The sequence below is a fragment of the Lasioglossum baleicum genome, chromosome 6 (genome assembly GCF_051020765.1).
Source record: "Lasioglossum baleicum chromosome 6, iyLasBale1, whole genome shotgun sequence".
NCBI lineage: Eukaryota > Metazoa > Arthropoda > Insecta > Hymenoptera > Halictidae > Lasioglossum > Lasioglossum baleicum.
Window position 1 is genome coordinate 14482559 of NC_134934.1, and position 16615 is coordinate 14499173.

Genomic DNA, 16615 nt, shown 5'->3' on the forward strand with positions numbered 1-16615 from the left:
TGCATTTACGTCAAACCGAGGATAATTAATTATTGCAAAATTGTTGTTCTTGCTGATCGAAAGTGGACAACGCTGTTCCATTGACAGTACAATTCAAGTAACAAAAATATTTATTACATACTTCGGTGTACAGTTTTTTATAGGAGTATATTTATATATTATTTACAACGTCGTTATGAAAATATTATGCAGAATCGGACTCGTCGGAACTCGATTCGCTATCATTCTCTGTCCTGTTAGGTTGTAGTCTATTTGTATTTACAAAAAGGTCGTCTTCTTCGCTGTCGCTGTCGTCTTTATTAGAGATCTTCTGATCCGATCTCTGAGATTCGTCGAACTGTTTCGGCCAACATTTCTGAGATCGGTACCACCTCTGGTGCTCCTAACAAGTAAATTACTTCTTTAATTACTCCGCAATAAATTAACATGACTAGATTAGTTTGTAATGTAAAACGTAAAGGGATGAACATTAAGAAGAGCAGCATACCCGTGTTAATATCTTGACGATCTCTGCCTTGACCTTGTCCCCCTCCAGTATCGGCTCTACGAGCACGAAATCCCCCCTCTTCACCCAGATATTCCTCCTGAACTTCGTCGGCATCGACACGAGATACTGATCTCCATTAGGATCTTCAACTTCGTGGAGATTATTCCCACGAGACTCGAGTATCCGCACGATAGACTGCGACTCTGTGGGAACACTCAAATCCGCCACCTCCTTAACAACATGCTTGCGTTTGGTTGCTTTGGACATCCTAATCTGTAACCTTAAAGGCAACGAAAATACACTATTTTCATCTTAAAGGAAAATAAAAGAGTTCACGTTGTGTTAGACGATAATATATGCTACTCCGACTAAAAATACTACTTCGATCGAACAGACTTATAGCGCATCTTTTATCCTAATCTCCCGATCAAACTCCTCGAGCTCTTCCTCTTTATTTATATCGTGCCATGGGCCGAAGGAGCCCGCAGACTTCTCTATGGTGGCCCATATGTCTAAGGTCTCCCCCGGGGGAACTTCGTATCCATTTTCCAGACCCCGAGAGTTCGAGGGCGTTTTGCAATTGTCCTGGGACTCCTTGCGCAAGACCGTGTCCACCTCCACTGATGTGAAAAATGCCACAGACATCGGAAGATCCTTCATGCCCACTCTGGAGGCGCAAAAGCACCTAGTCAGTAGATTGGTGACGTGCATAGCTAAAGCTGCATTGTACTTGTACTGCGACGGAACGAGATATCTGACCTCGTCGTGGAATGACAAACAGAATCTAATATTATCCTTCATCAACCACTTCATCGAGACAAGCATCAAGTGCAGGAAGTCAACTGCACCGCTCTGAACCACCCAGTTCACCTTGGTGGGCAAGCCGTTGCTGTTGGTCTGCGTCTCCAAGGCTCTGGTTAGCCTGGAGTTCAAGAAAGGAGTGACAGGATGAGTACTCTCTGCGATATCCTCCAGCCTGTTGAACATTGCTGATTCCGAGCCACCTACCCACTTGCCTCTGCCAAACATCTCTTGCACTGTCTTGCCAAATAGTTTGGCTACCTTGTACGCATCGTAGGAGGAGTACTGCACATCGTCTAGGTCACAATTGATATACTCCTCCTTTAGCCTGTACACCTTCTTGCCTTTAGTCATGGTGAACATCTTCCTAGACTTTGCCGCAGCCTCTGCGTCTGTCATGGTCGGATTAAACTGCTTCAGCAATCTCTCCGCGAACTTTTGACCTGCTCCATAAATTCTAGCATAATTGATAATCTTAGCTTGACTTCTCGATATCCCAACAGCCTTCGCCGTGACACTGTGCATGTCTGTTTCGTTCGATTTAGTGCCGATCAGGGTCATCCAACCGAAAGGTGTGGCTCCGTGGATGTTTTTATAGTGAGCGTCTCCTAGCATGGATGCGATCCACAGTTCCTGGCTGTCTACGTCGGCTCCGACGATGTTGTACCCTGGAGGAGCTTGTATCATCGCCCTCAGCTCAGAACCAACGCGATCCTCGTGAGCATTGGACGCAGTCATCCACGTTGCCTCGACTGCACGCCTCGTCAGCGTCCCCGTGACGACTACCAATGGAATAATCACCCCATACTGATACGACTTTGCCGCACCCTTAACAGTATCTGGCAAATGGGACGTGTCCAACCATACCACGAACTGCGACATGATTCTATCTCTGTTGTTCCTCCAATAGGAAAGCATTTTCGCGATTTTCAATATCTCCGCCGCGCTGCTGTCCGATCCAGCAAGAACATTTTCAGAGAATTTGTTCAAGAAGTCTTTAGCCATGGGATTACCTACGTTGTAGCTCCCTCCGTCCTTGTGTGGCAACTTCAGGAAATAGCAGCAGTCGTCTATGACTGTGTCGCACCAGATTGCGCTACCTTTGTAGATCGCGCTAATGTCAATGTCTTCTTTTTTCTTCTTTTTCTTGGTGTACCAGTAGTCCGGCTTGTGTAGATTGCTCTCTACGTTCTTATTCAGAGTCGTCATTGTATACTCTGCTTCTTCAGCGGAACGTTCTGCTAATCTTAGAGGACACTGGGCCAACAGCTGCTTTATAGGTATCTTAGTCTCTACATTTTCGTCCTTGAACGGTACCAAGATTCCCCAGCCCTTGTTTTTTATGTAATGTAACGGATAGCTCTCCCACGTGAGATTCAACAGCTTCGGAACGATTTGCATGGAAGTGCTTAGGTTCTGTGGACCCGGAGCCCAGTTCTCGTCGCTGAGCTTCGAGCAGAGTTTCCTGTACCATGCCGGATAGCCTAACATGTGCGGCATCTTAGCAGGCAAGAGTTTCCTCGTTTCTTTTAAATATCCAAACTCCTTCTCCAAAGGATCTTCATCTCCCTCATCGTCTGTAAGATACTTCTGCGCATCAGTCTTCTCTTTCTCCGTATCCGGTGGTATGTAGTTCTTTTTCAGATTCGCGTACATCGTCGGCGATTTTAATCTAATATTCTGAGTGCTCCAATCTTCGTTCCACATCCACAGATCTTCTTTATATTTCTCTTCGTGCATAAGACGACACACAGCATTGGCTCTCTGAGCCAGAATAAAGGTAGTTTCATATTTCAAGTCCTCGAATGTAGACTCCGACTCATCTATGTACTTCTGCCAATTCGAGTTCGTTGGCAAGTACGCAGATCCAAGTTCCAGCATCCCTGCCAAGGTAACAGGGTGGGGAAATCTTTCCTGGAAAACAGGAAACAAAGAGCATAACACATTGTGTGTTGCAGCTACGTCGTTCGCGCAATAGGTCATTAAAAAATTGAAGTCGTTTTTTATATCGCTTAGAGTACCCTCTACAAAAATGTTCCTGGATTCCTTGTCTATTTCATGTCCACAATAAAATTTATGGACCTCTGCCAGACTGTTTAAAGAAGTCTGCATCTGCAAATCCGTTTTCTCTATGCTGTCCTTCTTCCCGCTTAAAAGTCCTCGTTGGTAGCTGCTGATCCCACCAACCGATATGTGAAGAGACATCGTGTCGACAAACCTGAGGCCTGTGGGATTGATCCAACACTGTTCTTTGATCTTACTCCTATCGAACGATACGTTATGACCCACTACAATCTTTGGCTTCTTGTGGAAGCTGGTCAGTCTCTCTCCGTGCTCCGTTGGCTTGCTTTCCATCGGTATCAATTGATCCATAGTAAAATGCTGCCCTTCGAACTGCGTACTTACTCCATCCATTAAGGACTTTGACACCCAACCGTACCATGCTTTATTTGTTACAGCGGTGGCGATTGTTGGTAGAGGCCCCTCTTTCATGCAAACTTCTATATCAAAAATTATACCGTCCTCTAATGGATAGTCTACAGGTTCTACACTGTTTTCAGTATATCTGGTCCAGCCTTCTTTAAACACCCATCGATCCGGTATCGTAGGAACTTCTTTCATAATATCATTGATAATCGCTAAATAAGGTCTAACTTGTGCTTCGCCAATATTATAAAAATGTTGCTCTATATCGTTCCCTTCCAACGGAGGCAACCGAAGATTTACATTTGGAAATCTAGATGCTTCCTCAGTCTTTATACCATATACATCTAGATTATCTTTTATCGACTTAATTTCTTTAGCTGAGAATTCTTCTTGTTTGTAGAAATTCTTAAATATCTGTTCGTGCAAAGGCTTCGAAAGCATTTGCATATTGATTGCATTCACTCTCGTGTTATCGTCGACTTCTACATTGGTTTTGCTCTCTGTCTTTTTTATTTCTGCAGTTCCTACAAGGGTGGTTACATTGTTGCTATTGTTTGTTGAGATTTTTGCAACAATTTCAGATGCTTCTAACGATCCTCCACCTTCATCGCGTATATTTTTTGCAGTTTGAGGAGGTGTTGAGACGGAAATCGATTTTTTGACAACGATATTTTCATTACTATCATTTTGATGATTTCCTTTGTCGGCACCTTTCCGAGAGGTTAGGGTCGCCGAATTCTCCTTCACTGAATGCCATTTTCCTTTACGTAAAATTTTCTTCGTGACACGTTTGTAATCGCTGATATCAGCATTATACTTTGCGGCGGTGGATTTGCAACGATTAGAAATACGTATCACGCAACTTTTCATTTCCAGTTCACTGTTTTCAACTCTGTTGACGATTTCATAATAAATAGCAATGTGTTCGACACGTGACTGAACAATACGTTTCACAGTGATTTTATTATTGCATGCTTGAAAGCTTATTAGTAATAAAGCACATTAAATAAGAGTCTTACCTGTTTATTGTTAAATAGTACTATTCAGAAAATAGTAAACGTTTCAAGTAAATCGATAAGTTTAATAAACTTGACGAAGTTGTGTGTCAAACATTTTGAACTTCAGCATGTCGCCATGTTAAATCATTGAACGCGCAATTTCAAAACTTCCCAGTTTCTATATACATACGTGCATAGATTGATAATAAAGCCCGTGCTATAAATACGACAATATTTCCTGTAAAATCTATTATTAATATCGGAAACATCTATTAATTACTAATAGAACAAAAATATAAAAATTTATATGTCGCGTGGAAGTACGGTAGCGTAAAAGCAATTATATATAAAGGAAATACAAGAACCTTACTAATTTTCTATAAAATCTATTAATATAAGAAACACCAATTATTATTAAATATTATTAAATTAATATGAAAATTTTTAACAGAACAAAAATATAAAAATTTATGTGTCGCATAGAAGTACGATAGCGTAAAATCAATTCAAGAAAATACCTCGATAAAATGCATATCGGTATGATAGAATGAATAAAATAAAAAGATCGATAAAATAAAGAAAATTATAGCTTCGATGGATTTTTCAAACATCACCTAATATAATTTCTGCTGCGTATAGCACAGTGATCACGACCACGACGACATCTTCGTAGCGTCTGCCAGTTTATTGTGTTCATCATGGCTTCGACGGGTTAGTGTAAATTTAATATGTATATTTTATGATTTGTTTCAGGATTGTATCACGGTAGAAACATTCTAGATGTTTTCAACGTGTTCTCGTTTGTCAGGATCACGATTATTCGTTCGGTGTACGCGTAAAAACAGTATAATTACATTGCGGTTTCGTGGTTGTCACATTTGACGTTTCTCGTCGTGTGTCGCGTGGAAATTTCTGCAAGTTTCTGCGACGTTTCATTAATTTAACGATGGTAATGGCAGAATCATTTTTTTCCGCAGAATCCTCATCCTGCGAGACACTCGATTTAAGCGGTCAGGGACTTAAAAAGCTCTCCCGTTGTCCGTCGGATGCAGATATCAGTACATTGATCTTAGACGATAATGAGCTCCAGCGTCTCGATAATCTTGATTCTTATCACAGAATTACGAAGGTAACGCGTTTGAACGTAACAACTCAACCATACAATTTGTTTCTGTATATTTTCATGCTATGGCACAGTGTCGTATTACATGTTTCTTCCATTGACATGTTAACAGTAGTATATTGTGCAACAAACACACCTCACCCACTACTAACAAATGTACAATTTCAGCTTTCGATTGTAAGAAACCAATTGTTACGAATGTATGGTGTATCGAAGTTACATAATCTTGTAACTCTGAATTTAGCGAATAATGGTATCTTAACCATAGAAGGCATTAAGGATATGATCAATTTACGAACACTTTGCTTAGCTGGTAACAATATAAAGGTATACTTGTTTACACGCTTTATTGTTATGGTAGTGACTCGTTTGCTGCAACAATAACATAAAGTTCGCATAACATTAATGCAGTCTTCTTAGACTGAGAAATCATAGTCAAACAAGAATATAACAATTTAGAACGCTGTTGCAGTGAATGAGCAATACAGTAAGTCCTCGACATATGCGAATTCTTAAAAGCAAACCAGAAAACCAATTGTGAACTGTGAAACTCGTTTTTTGATTGCCAGAATGGAAGCTTTGTCGGTACATATGTGACAGAATCGAAGACAAGTGTTTGCATGTGTACAGCGTAGGAATTCAGCTATTTATCAGTAGACTGTGGATGTTTATGCAATTTGCAATTTTTGTAGACGAATTTGAAGAAAGTGGAAAAAAATAAAATCTTGTTTTCAGTGGTAGTAGCCTTTGTAGATCTGAAACAAATAAAAATTGTACTAAACTCTGTTGAATTTTATATTCTGGCATTTCTTGACAATTTTCAGAAGCCATAAATGCATAAAGATCTGTAGTCTATTTATCACTGATCAATTTTCCATGAACATAGTTTATTTATATTTTCCTTTCAAATAGAAGCGCTGGAACGAATTAACCGTGTAAATCGAAGACCTACTGTATTATGGCAGAACAATTTTATACGTTTGTTAATGTTGCATTCATTTGTGCAGTCTATCGAGCATTTACACACAAACACAAAATTGGAGCATCTAGATTTGTCGGAGAACAGCATCAGTCATACCTCAGATATTTCGTATTTGAAAAATTTAAAGGTAATATTCTTTTCGATTTGTGCATTTACGTTAGTCGGGAGTGTATTGACAATGTCCTAACATTTTAGGAACTTTTCTTGCATAATAATCGCATCATAACATTGCGACAGTGCGAACGCTACTTACCCACTTCGTTAGAAACGTTTACGTTGGCGAATAACAACATTACTGATTTGAATGAAATGTCACATTTAGCTAATCTGAAAAATTTGATCCATTTCTCGATTGCGAATAATCCGTGTGTCAGTATGACAGGTAATAGTATGTATCCTTTTTACTACGTTATATATGTGTTATATCTCCATCTAGATATTAGAGATGGATTAGTAGTGTACCAAAGACGTTCTTTTACATATAGACAAAAAGAGATGTGATATTTTACTATATTCAGTATTACGTTAGAATTACTCTCTCTCATAAAATATCATGCTTGTAGAAAGCTACACACAATAAGAAAAATGTTTATACTAACATAGTAGATTTACAGCTATAGCTTATTCTTCTTAACAAATAGCTACTAGTGGGTTTGACTATCGTCCTTTTGTTATCAATTGGTGTATGAGCTTAATATCGATCGACGGCTATCCTGTTGATCCTATTGAAAGGTAGGTCATTCTCTCGATCATACTGTAAGTACTTAATAAATGTAGTGGTATCTTGGTCAGAACAGTCGAGATTGATTTGAAATTATGGCCACTCAGTTTGAAGGCAGAGTGGCTATATTCTCAGGGACGCGGTAGACAATTCCGTGTTGGTGAACATGCACTGCTTGCACAATACTTAGCGTCTGTCTGCCCTCTCTCCGGTGAGTCGCTCGAAAACGAGACCGACAGGAAGCTTAGGCTGATTCTGAGTAAAGCGCAGCATCATCAGCAGCAATTGAATCAACAAAGCGACGCTGGAAGTGTGCACAGCTTGAGTAGCGTCGGAATGAGTCCTTCACCGGCCACTAGGCGTAGACTTAGTCATATCAGGACAAATTCACCTAGACGTGCCAGTGAGTCCAATTAATCCACTTAAGGTTTTCTCTCTTTAATTTTCTTCTAAGTAACGATCAGGAATCAAAAATTTCTCTCCATTTCGATCTGTAATCGTGGACTAGCAGTGATGTACACTTTCCAGTCGTCATGCACATATTATACATGTCCTAGTATATAATGTGTTTTCTCTAGTTGCGCCAATGTTGACATACTATGAAGATAAATGCTTACAGTCACCAAAATTTTATGAAGCAAAGTACTGTGTGTGCCATTCACCTTGTAAAGGTATCCAAAGTCAGAATCAGGATATATCACATACGGCTATAACTGCGTTACACGGACATGTGTACGAATCTGAGACTGCTCTACTACGCTGAAAAACAGCTCGAGACTAAAGATCCATGTTAAACAATGTCTACACACTACGAAACGAATTCCACCTTAGATTAATGCACATGTTTCTGTCTCTCGTGCCTAGTATGTAGTATGTTTTTACGGATTGCTTTTCTTTAAGCTTTATAGCGCTAACGACTTTGGAGAATGAAAGATAAAGAACGGTGTTATGATAAACGATGCTAATTAGAGGATTTGGTTAGCGGTTTATTCGTTTGACGATTTGGAAATACATTTCACGTAGTTCACAATTCTTCTATTGTTTCTTCTAGTCTTTAGTCGAATATCATTTGCACGCTTACGCTAGCAGAGCTAGCCCTGAACAACATCCAGCATAACCGAACACACATATTTACTTAAGAGACAAATTATATATATACTATACATATACATATATATACATATATAAAATGCATGATACTTCATTAGGTACCTCGAGAAATTCATTAAGAATACGATCTCCAGACAGGATGATAGCTAGTTGTCACACCGACGCTATGGTCTCATCGTGCCATACTCTTTTGAATGAAGATCACGAGACATTAATGACTCAAAGCTTGGATCCGAATATGCTGTGCGGCACTTTGAACAATAAGATGCTGGGTAACCCTGTGTCGAGTATCGAAGGTATATCGACAGCGAAAGAAAAGTTATCAATAGGCTGCGGATTCTATATAAAAACATTAGGACAATTTAAGAACATCCATATGTTACTTTCAATTTATTAACATTCTTAAAGATACAAAGAAATTTTTACATGGTTTCTGTGTTTTGTAATTGACGAAGAAAATTTTTATTTTGCATAAAGATCTGCAGTCTATTTTCCAATCTAGTCTTATCTAGCATTTATGATAACGACGATTTGTTTGCAGAAACATCTAGTCCTCTACAAGCTGCGACAAAATTGGTACCGGTTCCAGAATCATTAATGAGCCCAGACTTTCGCCCACCTTCCGGTCTGTCACGCGTGCTGGCAAAAACACCACCGAGTAAATTAACATCACCGTGTCAGATCACGATGCCCAGTAAACCCATGACCGACGGAGATGGCAAAGCCATTCCCATAATCAACACAGTGAACCCGATGGCAAAAACGAATCTCAGCGCTATAAAAGCGAACGCACTTGTAAAAAGTAACTCTGCGACCAATTGCAACATCGGCAAGCCAAGTATTGCTAAACCTATCGTTACGAATCCTAGTAATAAGTGTCCGCATAGCGTGAAGATTAATAACTATGTTCAAAGTAAAACGTTACCGGGACGACGGAGTACAAAGAATTCGCCAAATCTAGGTAGAAGCATACAAAGGCCAAAGAGTGCTAATGATAAACTTAAAAGTAGTTTAATTAAGAAAAGCGGAGACGGGGACGCAGGTAATGCTACCCAGAGCAGTGATGAGGACAGCGAAGTGTGCCAAGCGAAGTTAGACAGTATTCGCAACAGGGCCATCCAGAGAAGACAAGAAGATAGTAATAAAGGTAAGAGGTTTTTCAAAAGTATTGCAGAGTTTTCGGTCCTTGTTACATCTTCCATTTTGGAAGCAGATCAAGACGAAGCGGAGAAAGCAGCGATATGCATCCAGAGGATGTGGAGAGGCTACCATACTAGGAATCTTAATAAAAAGGCGACTAACGTTTTGAAGACTATCGAAATGATGAGGACGATTAAATATATCCAGTACGATCAGCGTTTCCGTATTAGTAGACTGCGGACTTTTATGCGAAATGAAAAGAGCTGCGTAGACATTTATTTCTAGACAGTGGATCTTTCAACTGGAATGAAATATTTAACACGTTTAATAGGTCGAAAATAATATAACAGCGGTTTTAAATTCGTCTAATGTTTTCGCTGTGTCTACCCATTTTTGTTATAAACGCATAAAATTCGCTGTCTACTTATTTCTCTTCTCAGTTGTTTACTTTAAATGTCTTCGCTGTTACTCATGTTTGTTATAAATGCATAAAATCCGCAGTCTATTATCCATCACTCGATTAATTACATTGTTGCACAACTGGTCGATCTTTCAGAAAACTTTCGACCGACATGGAGGCCACCAGAACAGCTTTAGAGAGCGAGCATAAATTGCAGCTATTACAAATGCAAGCGATCAATGCGTTATGGAAAAAAGTTGTTAGTCTGCAGCCTAGTAGTAATCGAGAGTCTGCAAATAATGAAAATGAAAATCTAGCGCAAAATGTAGACGTTGTAACCAATTTAGCGCAGACATGTAATTTATTGCATACTCAGGTAATATATAAATTACGCCATTGTAGTTTATTTGAACGTTTCCATCGAATAATTTTGCAGGTTCAACAATTACAAGATTCCATGTCGGAGATAAAACGATGCATGTCGAACATGCAAACGAAACAACATCTGATCGACAACGCTGTCGCAACTCAAACTGAGATTTCTGCTGTTCATACACCGGCAGGCGAAGAGAACTCGTTTCCTTACACACGAGCGCACAGACCACAAACATTGCCAATTCATCAAACGATTCACGAAGGCAATGAGAACAAAAGTTTCGCATCTAATTTCATCGACAGCGTATTAAAGAAAGTCTCCCAGTCCACTGACACAACGGACGACGAAGTTAATACAGATATATTGAACTCTAACGAGAATCCAGAATTAATAAATTCAAACGAACACGCGGACATGTTCAAAAGTTGCGAGGAGATCGGTGATCCTGAGTTTAAAGATGTAGCGTGTAGCGACGCGAAAGAATACGATGTAATCGATAACGCTGTCATAAATGGCGAGGTTTGCGAGGAAACATTGTGTAAAGAATTGCACAGTTTAATCGAGACGGAAATCACGTCGGAGAATGGCCAAAATCTTGATAAGGCGGAAAGCCCCGAAGAACTTGAGATAGAACAAGTTTAATTTTAAAAAATTCGTGAGGGTGCAAAGTCGTAAGTTCGAAGTAGAAGTAATGAAAAAGAAATTATGAATTACAGCGAACAGTGTTTGAACACAGAAGCGAAAAACGATATCTAACTAAAAATGCTCACTGTACATATAAATTACAAAATAGCTTTTATCGTATTTCGACAACAAAGTTTTATGATTTTAGTCGCACGTGTTTCCTACAGTTTGTAATCAAGAAGAATGTGATATATATTTTGATCTTGGATAAGTTCAAAAACTTTCCGAGATAAAGAATTAAAAGCTGAACAATTACCAGTCGCATAATTTTTAAAAACAAGAAAAGTCACATCGCTAAACAGTTTTATCATGTATCGTCGTACATCGTGGTCATTGAAGCAATTTCGAAAAATTGTCCGTCCACATATCTGGCTCCTGAAAATTTCATCGATGTACAAAGTGTGTATTAATAACGTTGCGTATCGTAAAAAAGAAAAATAACTTTGCCCCTTCTTAAAAATGACGAAAAAATGTTATTGTACAGGATGAACAATGCGCTTGGCATCGATACATTCCAATGTCGTTTGTCAGTTTCCAGATCGAAATAGCTGTAGAATCATAGAAGTGAATTTTGATATATAAATGCATTCCTTGTAAGTGGCAGAAGAGTTTTTCAGTTTTGTTAAGATGTTGCCTGAATAATATTTCTATATAGGTAATTATTCTATTTATTTTCTTATTTATTTATTTATTTATTTTGCTATTTATTTTAAGAGATGCGAGGTCTAGAGAAAAATGATAATACTGGAGACCGTAGTTAGTAACAGAGTCATTTTTAATCTAGTCACTGCAATAACTCCTATGCTTGTAATTTGTAACTGCTGTAGATAATTAACTAAAACTTGTTACATAGGTATACAATGTTATTAAAACAAAGAAACAGAATACCTTTCAACGAAAAAAAGAACAGATAATTAAATTGTTGAAAAGAACCGTGAGTTTTTTAATTATAACAAGAAAAAGAAAGAGATTGCATTTAACTACCTTTCGTATGTGCCGTGAACTTTACACATCTGTTTTTATTTACAGTATTTAGCTATAAAAAGAACTCACGTTCTAGGATTACTACTGTAACGCAACAAACTACGTGTGAGCTCCTACTAAAAATAATACCATAGTATTTATTTTGTGTGGCATGGTTTTATCATGTGTCGCATAAAGACATTTTAACACTCAGACTTGTTAAAAACTTGATATAAGTGTTCAATAAATGAGTTGCATACACAGAACATTGGGTCACATTCGTTTTACATTTTGTTTCTCTTTTTTTTAATTGTTTTTTAATTAATGTGTCTATCTAAATCTCGTATGAAAATTGTGGGAAAACAAAAAAGAATAAGGATGTTCAAATTATGGAGAAGTAGTTATTGTAAATACCTGAGCAATATATTTATCGTAACATAGTATACGCAACATTACAAATTTCTTTTACATAAGAGAATACGCGTGTCCGCATCATCTTGAAAATTTTACGTCAATTCATTCTGTCCATAATAAACTATTAATAGTAAAATGATATATTAAAACATATATCATATATGACAAATTTACAAAATACATTAAATATTATTTATAATTTATACAGGAGTTGCTACTACAAGAAGATGTAAATATAAAATATTGTTATACATATATATATACTACTATGTTGGTTCTACCAAACAGTAACTTTCTACTCTACCTTGTCTCCATAAAAAGCTGGACAATAATAACGCGAACGCCCTGTATAATTTTTTTGTATATTTACAAATCTATTAAAAAATACTTTGGTTTCATTTGAACATTCTTTGACACGATGCTTTCTCAAGCACTAGATACGAATTCATCACTTTTTTAACCTTCTCAATTTCCGCTAAAATATCTTTGTTATTTGGAGAGCCTTGCAGTGCTTGTTTTAAATCTCTTAGGCCGAGATCATATTCGTTCAATCCCATGTACGCTTGACTTCTACGAAACAATGCTTTACTATTGTTCTTATCAATCTGCAGAACCTGTAAAAAAGATCAATGTTAAGAAATAATACAATTACATTCCGAATACTCTGTAAAATCTTACTTCTGTACATAGTTTCAATGCTTCGCGATGTTTCCTTTTCTTTAGTTTAACAGCTGCTAGATTAAGTAGTATAACTATTTTAGTATTCGTCATCAGCTCATCAGAAGAATTTGGTTTGTCCATCTTTCTCGTCAACCACTTATAGTAACGCAACGCTTTCTTATATTTTCTACCTGCATCCACATAATTTTTTCTTGAGAAATAATAATTCCCCGAGTCCTTTATCTTCCTGATAACTTCCATTAGATGTTCACTCTGCAAGCATACGATTAGAAAACTTTTTCCCAAAGAATAAAATGTTTCTACAACACGATACCCACATCAGTTTCATTCTTGTCCGTAATATCATCCCAATCCTCGGGCCATGGACAGAAAACATCCTCCGTACCGTCATTTTCCTCCAAACCCCAATTTTGACCTGGCTTGATTTCGCCACAGTCACTTATATATATTTTCTAAAGGAAACAAAGTAGCCAAATTACTAAATCACTGTAATGAAGATGCGAATACACCAGCGAATAATTTGCGACGTTTTTTGTGGGAGCAAGATGAACTCTCTTGCATCAATAGCTCTTGAAGAGAGAAACAATATCTATATATACAGGATGAACCACGAATCGTGACCAGTAGAGATTACTCTGTTATTAACAGTCCGATCGAAAATGTTTTTATCACATAAAAGCATTTATCGTAATTATAGCAAATTTTTTTTCAACTCTTTTATTTCATGATTTTTCAAGGTCACCTTCAATTTTTTGCGAATACACCTATAATTTTTTTACGCCTATTTGTTAGAGGATTTCAAGGTGAATTCGGTAAGTATCTTAATGTAAAAAAATTGCAAAAAATTGCTGTTTTTATTTTTTTTACAAAAAATTTACTATAATCGCGTGAAAGTTCTTTTGAAACCATGCTATATGTAATAAAAACATTTTCGATCAGACTCCTAATAACAGAGTAATCTCTGTACTTACACAGGTAGCCTTTAGCCCAAAGAGATGCACAAATATGTTTTTATCCTGGAAATCCTTCAGGATCAAGTGCTAAGAATAAATTAGTGGCACATCTCCAGAAATAAGCCAGCCGTTGATTTTTCAACAGGAATTATGCTAGTATGTATTCATAAGATTAGCAGACAAGTATATATGCTTCCGCAAGTTGCTCTTCCAAAAAATGTTGCAGGTTACTCGCTAGTGTATTCACATGTTTAAAAACATTGAAGTGTAAAAATTGCATTTCTTTACCTCAGTCGGTACATCCTTCACCGTTGGGACATGAGATACTTCATGAACAACACCCATACCTTTCAAAACTTTACCAAAAACTACATTGGTATTATCTAGGTGTATACTGGGTGAAATGGTAATGACGAATTGAGAACTGTTGCTATTGGGAACACCCTTGTTCGCCATACTCAACAATCCTTCCGACGAGTGGGACAGTGTAAAGTTTTCATCGTCGAATTGCGGTCCGTATATGCTTTCTCCGCTGCTTCCATTGAATTTTATTATATCTCCACCTTGGATTACAAACTGTGGTAATACTAAGCACACAAATATCGTATCATAATGTGTATTATCTGTTGTATTACCTTGTTCAAATATTACTGGAAATTGTTATACCTTTATGGAATACCGATCCTTTGTAGTGTAATTTTGTCCCGTTAATCCCAATACCTTTTTCTCCGGTGCACAAGGCACGGAAGTTCTCTGCTGTCCTTGGTACAACATTCTTGTACAGCTCTATCACTACTCTTCCGACTACGTTACAGTAGCGTTTGTATCATAGAAAATAAATGTTGTGTTGGTAATTATAAAAGACGAGTTTTGATAAAGAAAAATTACTTGTACACCAAAATGATTGTATGTAACCCTATGTTATTATTTACCTTTCTCAGACTCGATAGCTATATCGATAAAAACGATCGGATTATCTTTATTCGTAGGACCTCGATTCTGTGGTGAATCTTCCATATTTTCTTTAGTATATATCCATCTATGAAATTGTTTTTCACAATTTTGTTTGCCTGCTCAACTATATACTGTAATGAATCATTAAGTGCTGCCCTCTAATACGCGTATACCATTCGAGTGATTTTACAAATCACTCGTTTTTTTGTAACATAACATTTACACTGTTCGACAACAACTTGTCGATAATCAATTGATTATTATAGATTTCGACAAACTCTTTTATTTTATCGATTGGAAATGGAATCTAAGTTTTAGCTGTTTTGAAATCGGTTTCCGAAGGAAGAGGACAAATAAGTTATATGTAGTCAAATTTTGTCTCGGACCTTTATAATTGTTAATTGTTAAAGTAAACTGAAAAATATCTGAGAAAATTAGTGCGATGTATATGCACTTTGGACTCTCTCGACGTTGCTTACGCAAGTTTCAATTTTTATAATGATATAAGAAAATATGCTGTTATATATTTGGAGAGCCTAAAGAATCGCTCTATATGTATATGCGAGAAGCATATTCGCGTAGCTTTTATAGTCGAGACAGACAGATTTTTATGTTTAGTTTCAATTGAATTGTTTAAATGGATTAAGAAATTTAATTCTGTGCTCAATATGGAAGTCCGTAAGATTCGACGACTGGTTGTTGAAAGACAAGACAATTAAAATTTATTGAATAATATTATTTACAGCTCTAAATGTTCAATTTTAAAAATAGAATATCACGAACTAATACGAATATCTTTTTTATTTTGTAAAAAAACTTACATATAAAGTACAAAAAGAAAAGGTCCCACCGAGATTTGAACTCGGATCGCTGGATTCAGAGTCCAGAGTGCTAACCATTACACCATGGGACCTCTCAAGAAGTCGTTTTACCGATATTATATTCAACGTACAAAATCTATAAGAAAAAATTATGGACTTTTTTCTTTTTATAAGCGTAAGAACCTCAGAACCGAAATGCTATAACTGCGAAGCAGAAAAATATCGGTGGAACAACGACAAAACTTTTTATTTTTAATTATTTGCTCGTAAAAAACTTTGATCAACATATTTTTGACATTTTTACGATTAAAATTACGTGACACAACTTTTTAACATTTTTATTAGACCCGTATAAAAAAGTTGTAAAAAATTTAAGCTTCCCAGCTTTTCGAAAAAAAGTTATTCTGTTTTAGGGGATGTTTTACAATTACGCGCGAAGAACTATAAATATTGAAATATTAGTGTAGTCCGTAACATTGCGGAAATTATTGACAACTTTAAGCTTTCAGCTGTGACGACATACATAGTCGCTCGACCTTGTAGTCTGCTTAAGGTAACAATGAGAGGAATAATATATTAA

General features: G+C 37.1%; 4 protein-coding genes and 1 non-coding gene across 17 annotated transcripts; 1 reads left to right on the forward strand and 4 right to left on the reverse strand.

Moving 5' to 3' along the window:
• Positions 1-92: 92 nt before the first annotated feature.
• LOC143210147 (putative RNA-binding protein EIF1AD) lies at positions 93-5568 on the reverse strand. 2 transcript variants are annotated; one of them, XM_076426733.1, is made up of 3 exons: positions 5328-5568; positions 488-767; positions 93-382 (listed from the first exon to the last, which is right to left on the reverse strand). In XM_076426733.1, exons 1-3 carry the CDS (start codon positions 5411-5413, stop codon positions 185-187), a joined length of 564 nt encoding a protein of 187 aa, XP_076282848.1. In that variant the 5' UTR covers positions 5414-5568; the 3' UTR covers positions 93-184. The 2 variants fall into 2 exon arrangements, with proteins under 2 accessions (XP_076282848.1, XP_076282849.1); XM_076426734.1 differs by lacking the exon at positions 5328-5568 and adding an exon at positions 4735-4873.
• On the reverse strand, positions 738-4875 carry Tam (DNA polymerase gamma, catalytic subunit tam). Its single transcript, XM_076426712.1, has 2 exons — positions 4735-4875; positions 738-4607 (listed from the first exon to the last, which is right to left on the reverse strand). The coding sequence occupies exon 2, from the start codon at positions 4583-4585 to the stop codon at positions 884-886; it is 3702 nt and encodes a 1233-aa protein (XP_076282827.1). The 5' UTR covers positions 4586-4607; positions 4735-4875; the 3' UTR covers positions 738-883.
• On the forward strand, positions 5261-13032 carry Cep97 (centrosomal protein 97kDa). 10 transcript variants are annotated; one of them, XR_013009192.1, is made up of 14 exons: positions 5261-5424; positions 5691-5842; positions 6005-6163; positions 6844-6945; positions 7014-7210; positions 7467-7550; positions 7647-7942; positions 8118-8210; positions 8748-8945; positions 9191-9995; positions 10346-10565; positions 10626-11904; positions 12103-12183; positions 12279-13032. XR_013009192.1 is itself a non-coding variant. In XM_076426715.1 (13 exons), the coding sequence occupies exons 1-13, from the start codon at positions 5412-5414 to the stop codon at positions 11205-11207; spliced, it is 2835 nt and encodes a 944-aa protein (XP_076282830.1). In that variant the 5' UTR covers positions 5261-5411; the 3' UTR covers positions 11208-13032. The 10 variants fall into 10 exon arrangements, 6 of the variants coding, with proteins under 6 accessions (XP_076282830.1, XP_076282829.1, XP_076282834.1 ...); XR_013009189.1 differs by having other exon boundaries at positions 10626-12183; XR_013009191.1 differs by having other exon boundaries at positions 12103-13032.
• Positions 11392-15696, reverse strand: Cyp40 (Cyclophilin 40). Of its 3 annotated transcripts, none has more exons than XM_076426728.1 (6): positions 15193-15695; positions 14927-15064; positions 14549-14823; positions 13625-13759; positions 13305-13559; positions 11392-13240 (listed from the first exon to the last, which is right to left on the reverse strand). In XM_076426728.1, the coding sequence occupies exons 1-6, from the start codon at positions 15275-15277 to the stop codon at positions 13022-13024; spliced, it is 1107 nt and encodes a 368-aa protein (XP_076282843.1). In that variant the 5' UTR covers positions 15278-15695; the 3' UTR covers positions 11392-13021. The 3 variants fall into 3 exon arrangements, with proteins under 3 accessions (XP_076282843.1, XP_076282842.1, XP_076282844.1); XM_076426727.1 differs by having other exon boundaries at positions 14549-14847; positions 15193-15688; XM_076426729.1 differs by having other exon boundaries at positions 13075-13240; positions 13313-13559; positions 14549-14847; positions 15193-15696.
• Positions 15697-16055: 359 nt separating this feature from the next.
• On the reverse strand, positions 16056-16127 carry Trnaq-cug (transfer RNA glutamine (anticodon CUG)). Its single transcript has one exon. It is a non-coding gene; the product is annotated as a tRNA-Gln (tRNA).
• Positions 16128-16615: the final 488 nt, after the last annotated feature.

Bases quoted from the DNA above. Each gene is read 5' to 3' on its own strand.
- Tam (XM_076426712.1), bottom strand. From the start codon at position 4,585: ATGAAAAGTTGCGTGATACGTATTTCTAATCGTTGCAAATCCACCGCC.
- Cep97 (XM_076426714.1), top strand. The intron at 5,843-6,004 runs GTAACGCGTTTG...GTACAATTTCAG, and splicing joins CTTATCACAGAATTACGAAG to CTTTCGATTGTAAGAAACCA. The intron at 8,211-8,747 runs GTATCCAAAGTC...ATACTTCATTAG, and splicing joins GTGCCATTCACCTTGTAAAG to GTACCTCGAGAAATTCATTA.
- Cyp40 (XM_076426727.1), bottom strand. From the start codon at position 15,277: ATGGAAGATTCACCACAGAATCGAGGTCCTACGAATAAAGATAATCCG. The intron at 15,065-15,192 runs GTAAATAATAAC...ACTGTAACGTAG, and splicing joins AGCTATCGAGTCTGAGAAAG to TCGGAAGAGTAGTGATAGAG. The intron at 14,848-14,926 runs GTATAACAATTT...TTGTGTGCTTAG, and splicing joins AGGATCGGTATTCCATAAAG to TATTACCACAGTTTGTAATC.
- LOC143210147 (XM_076426733.1), bottom strand. From the start codon at position 5,413: ATGATGAACACAATAAACTGGCAGACGCTACGAAGATGTCGTCGTGGT. The intron at 768-5,327 runs GTGATGTTTGAA...GTTGCCTTTAAG, and splicing joins CGCAGCAGAAATTATATTAG to GTTACAGATTAGGATGTCCA. The intron at 383-487 runs GTATGCTGCTCT...TTTACTTGTTAG, and splicing joins TCGTCAAGATATTAACACGG to GAGCACCAGAGGTGGTACCG.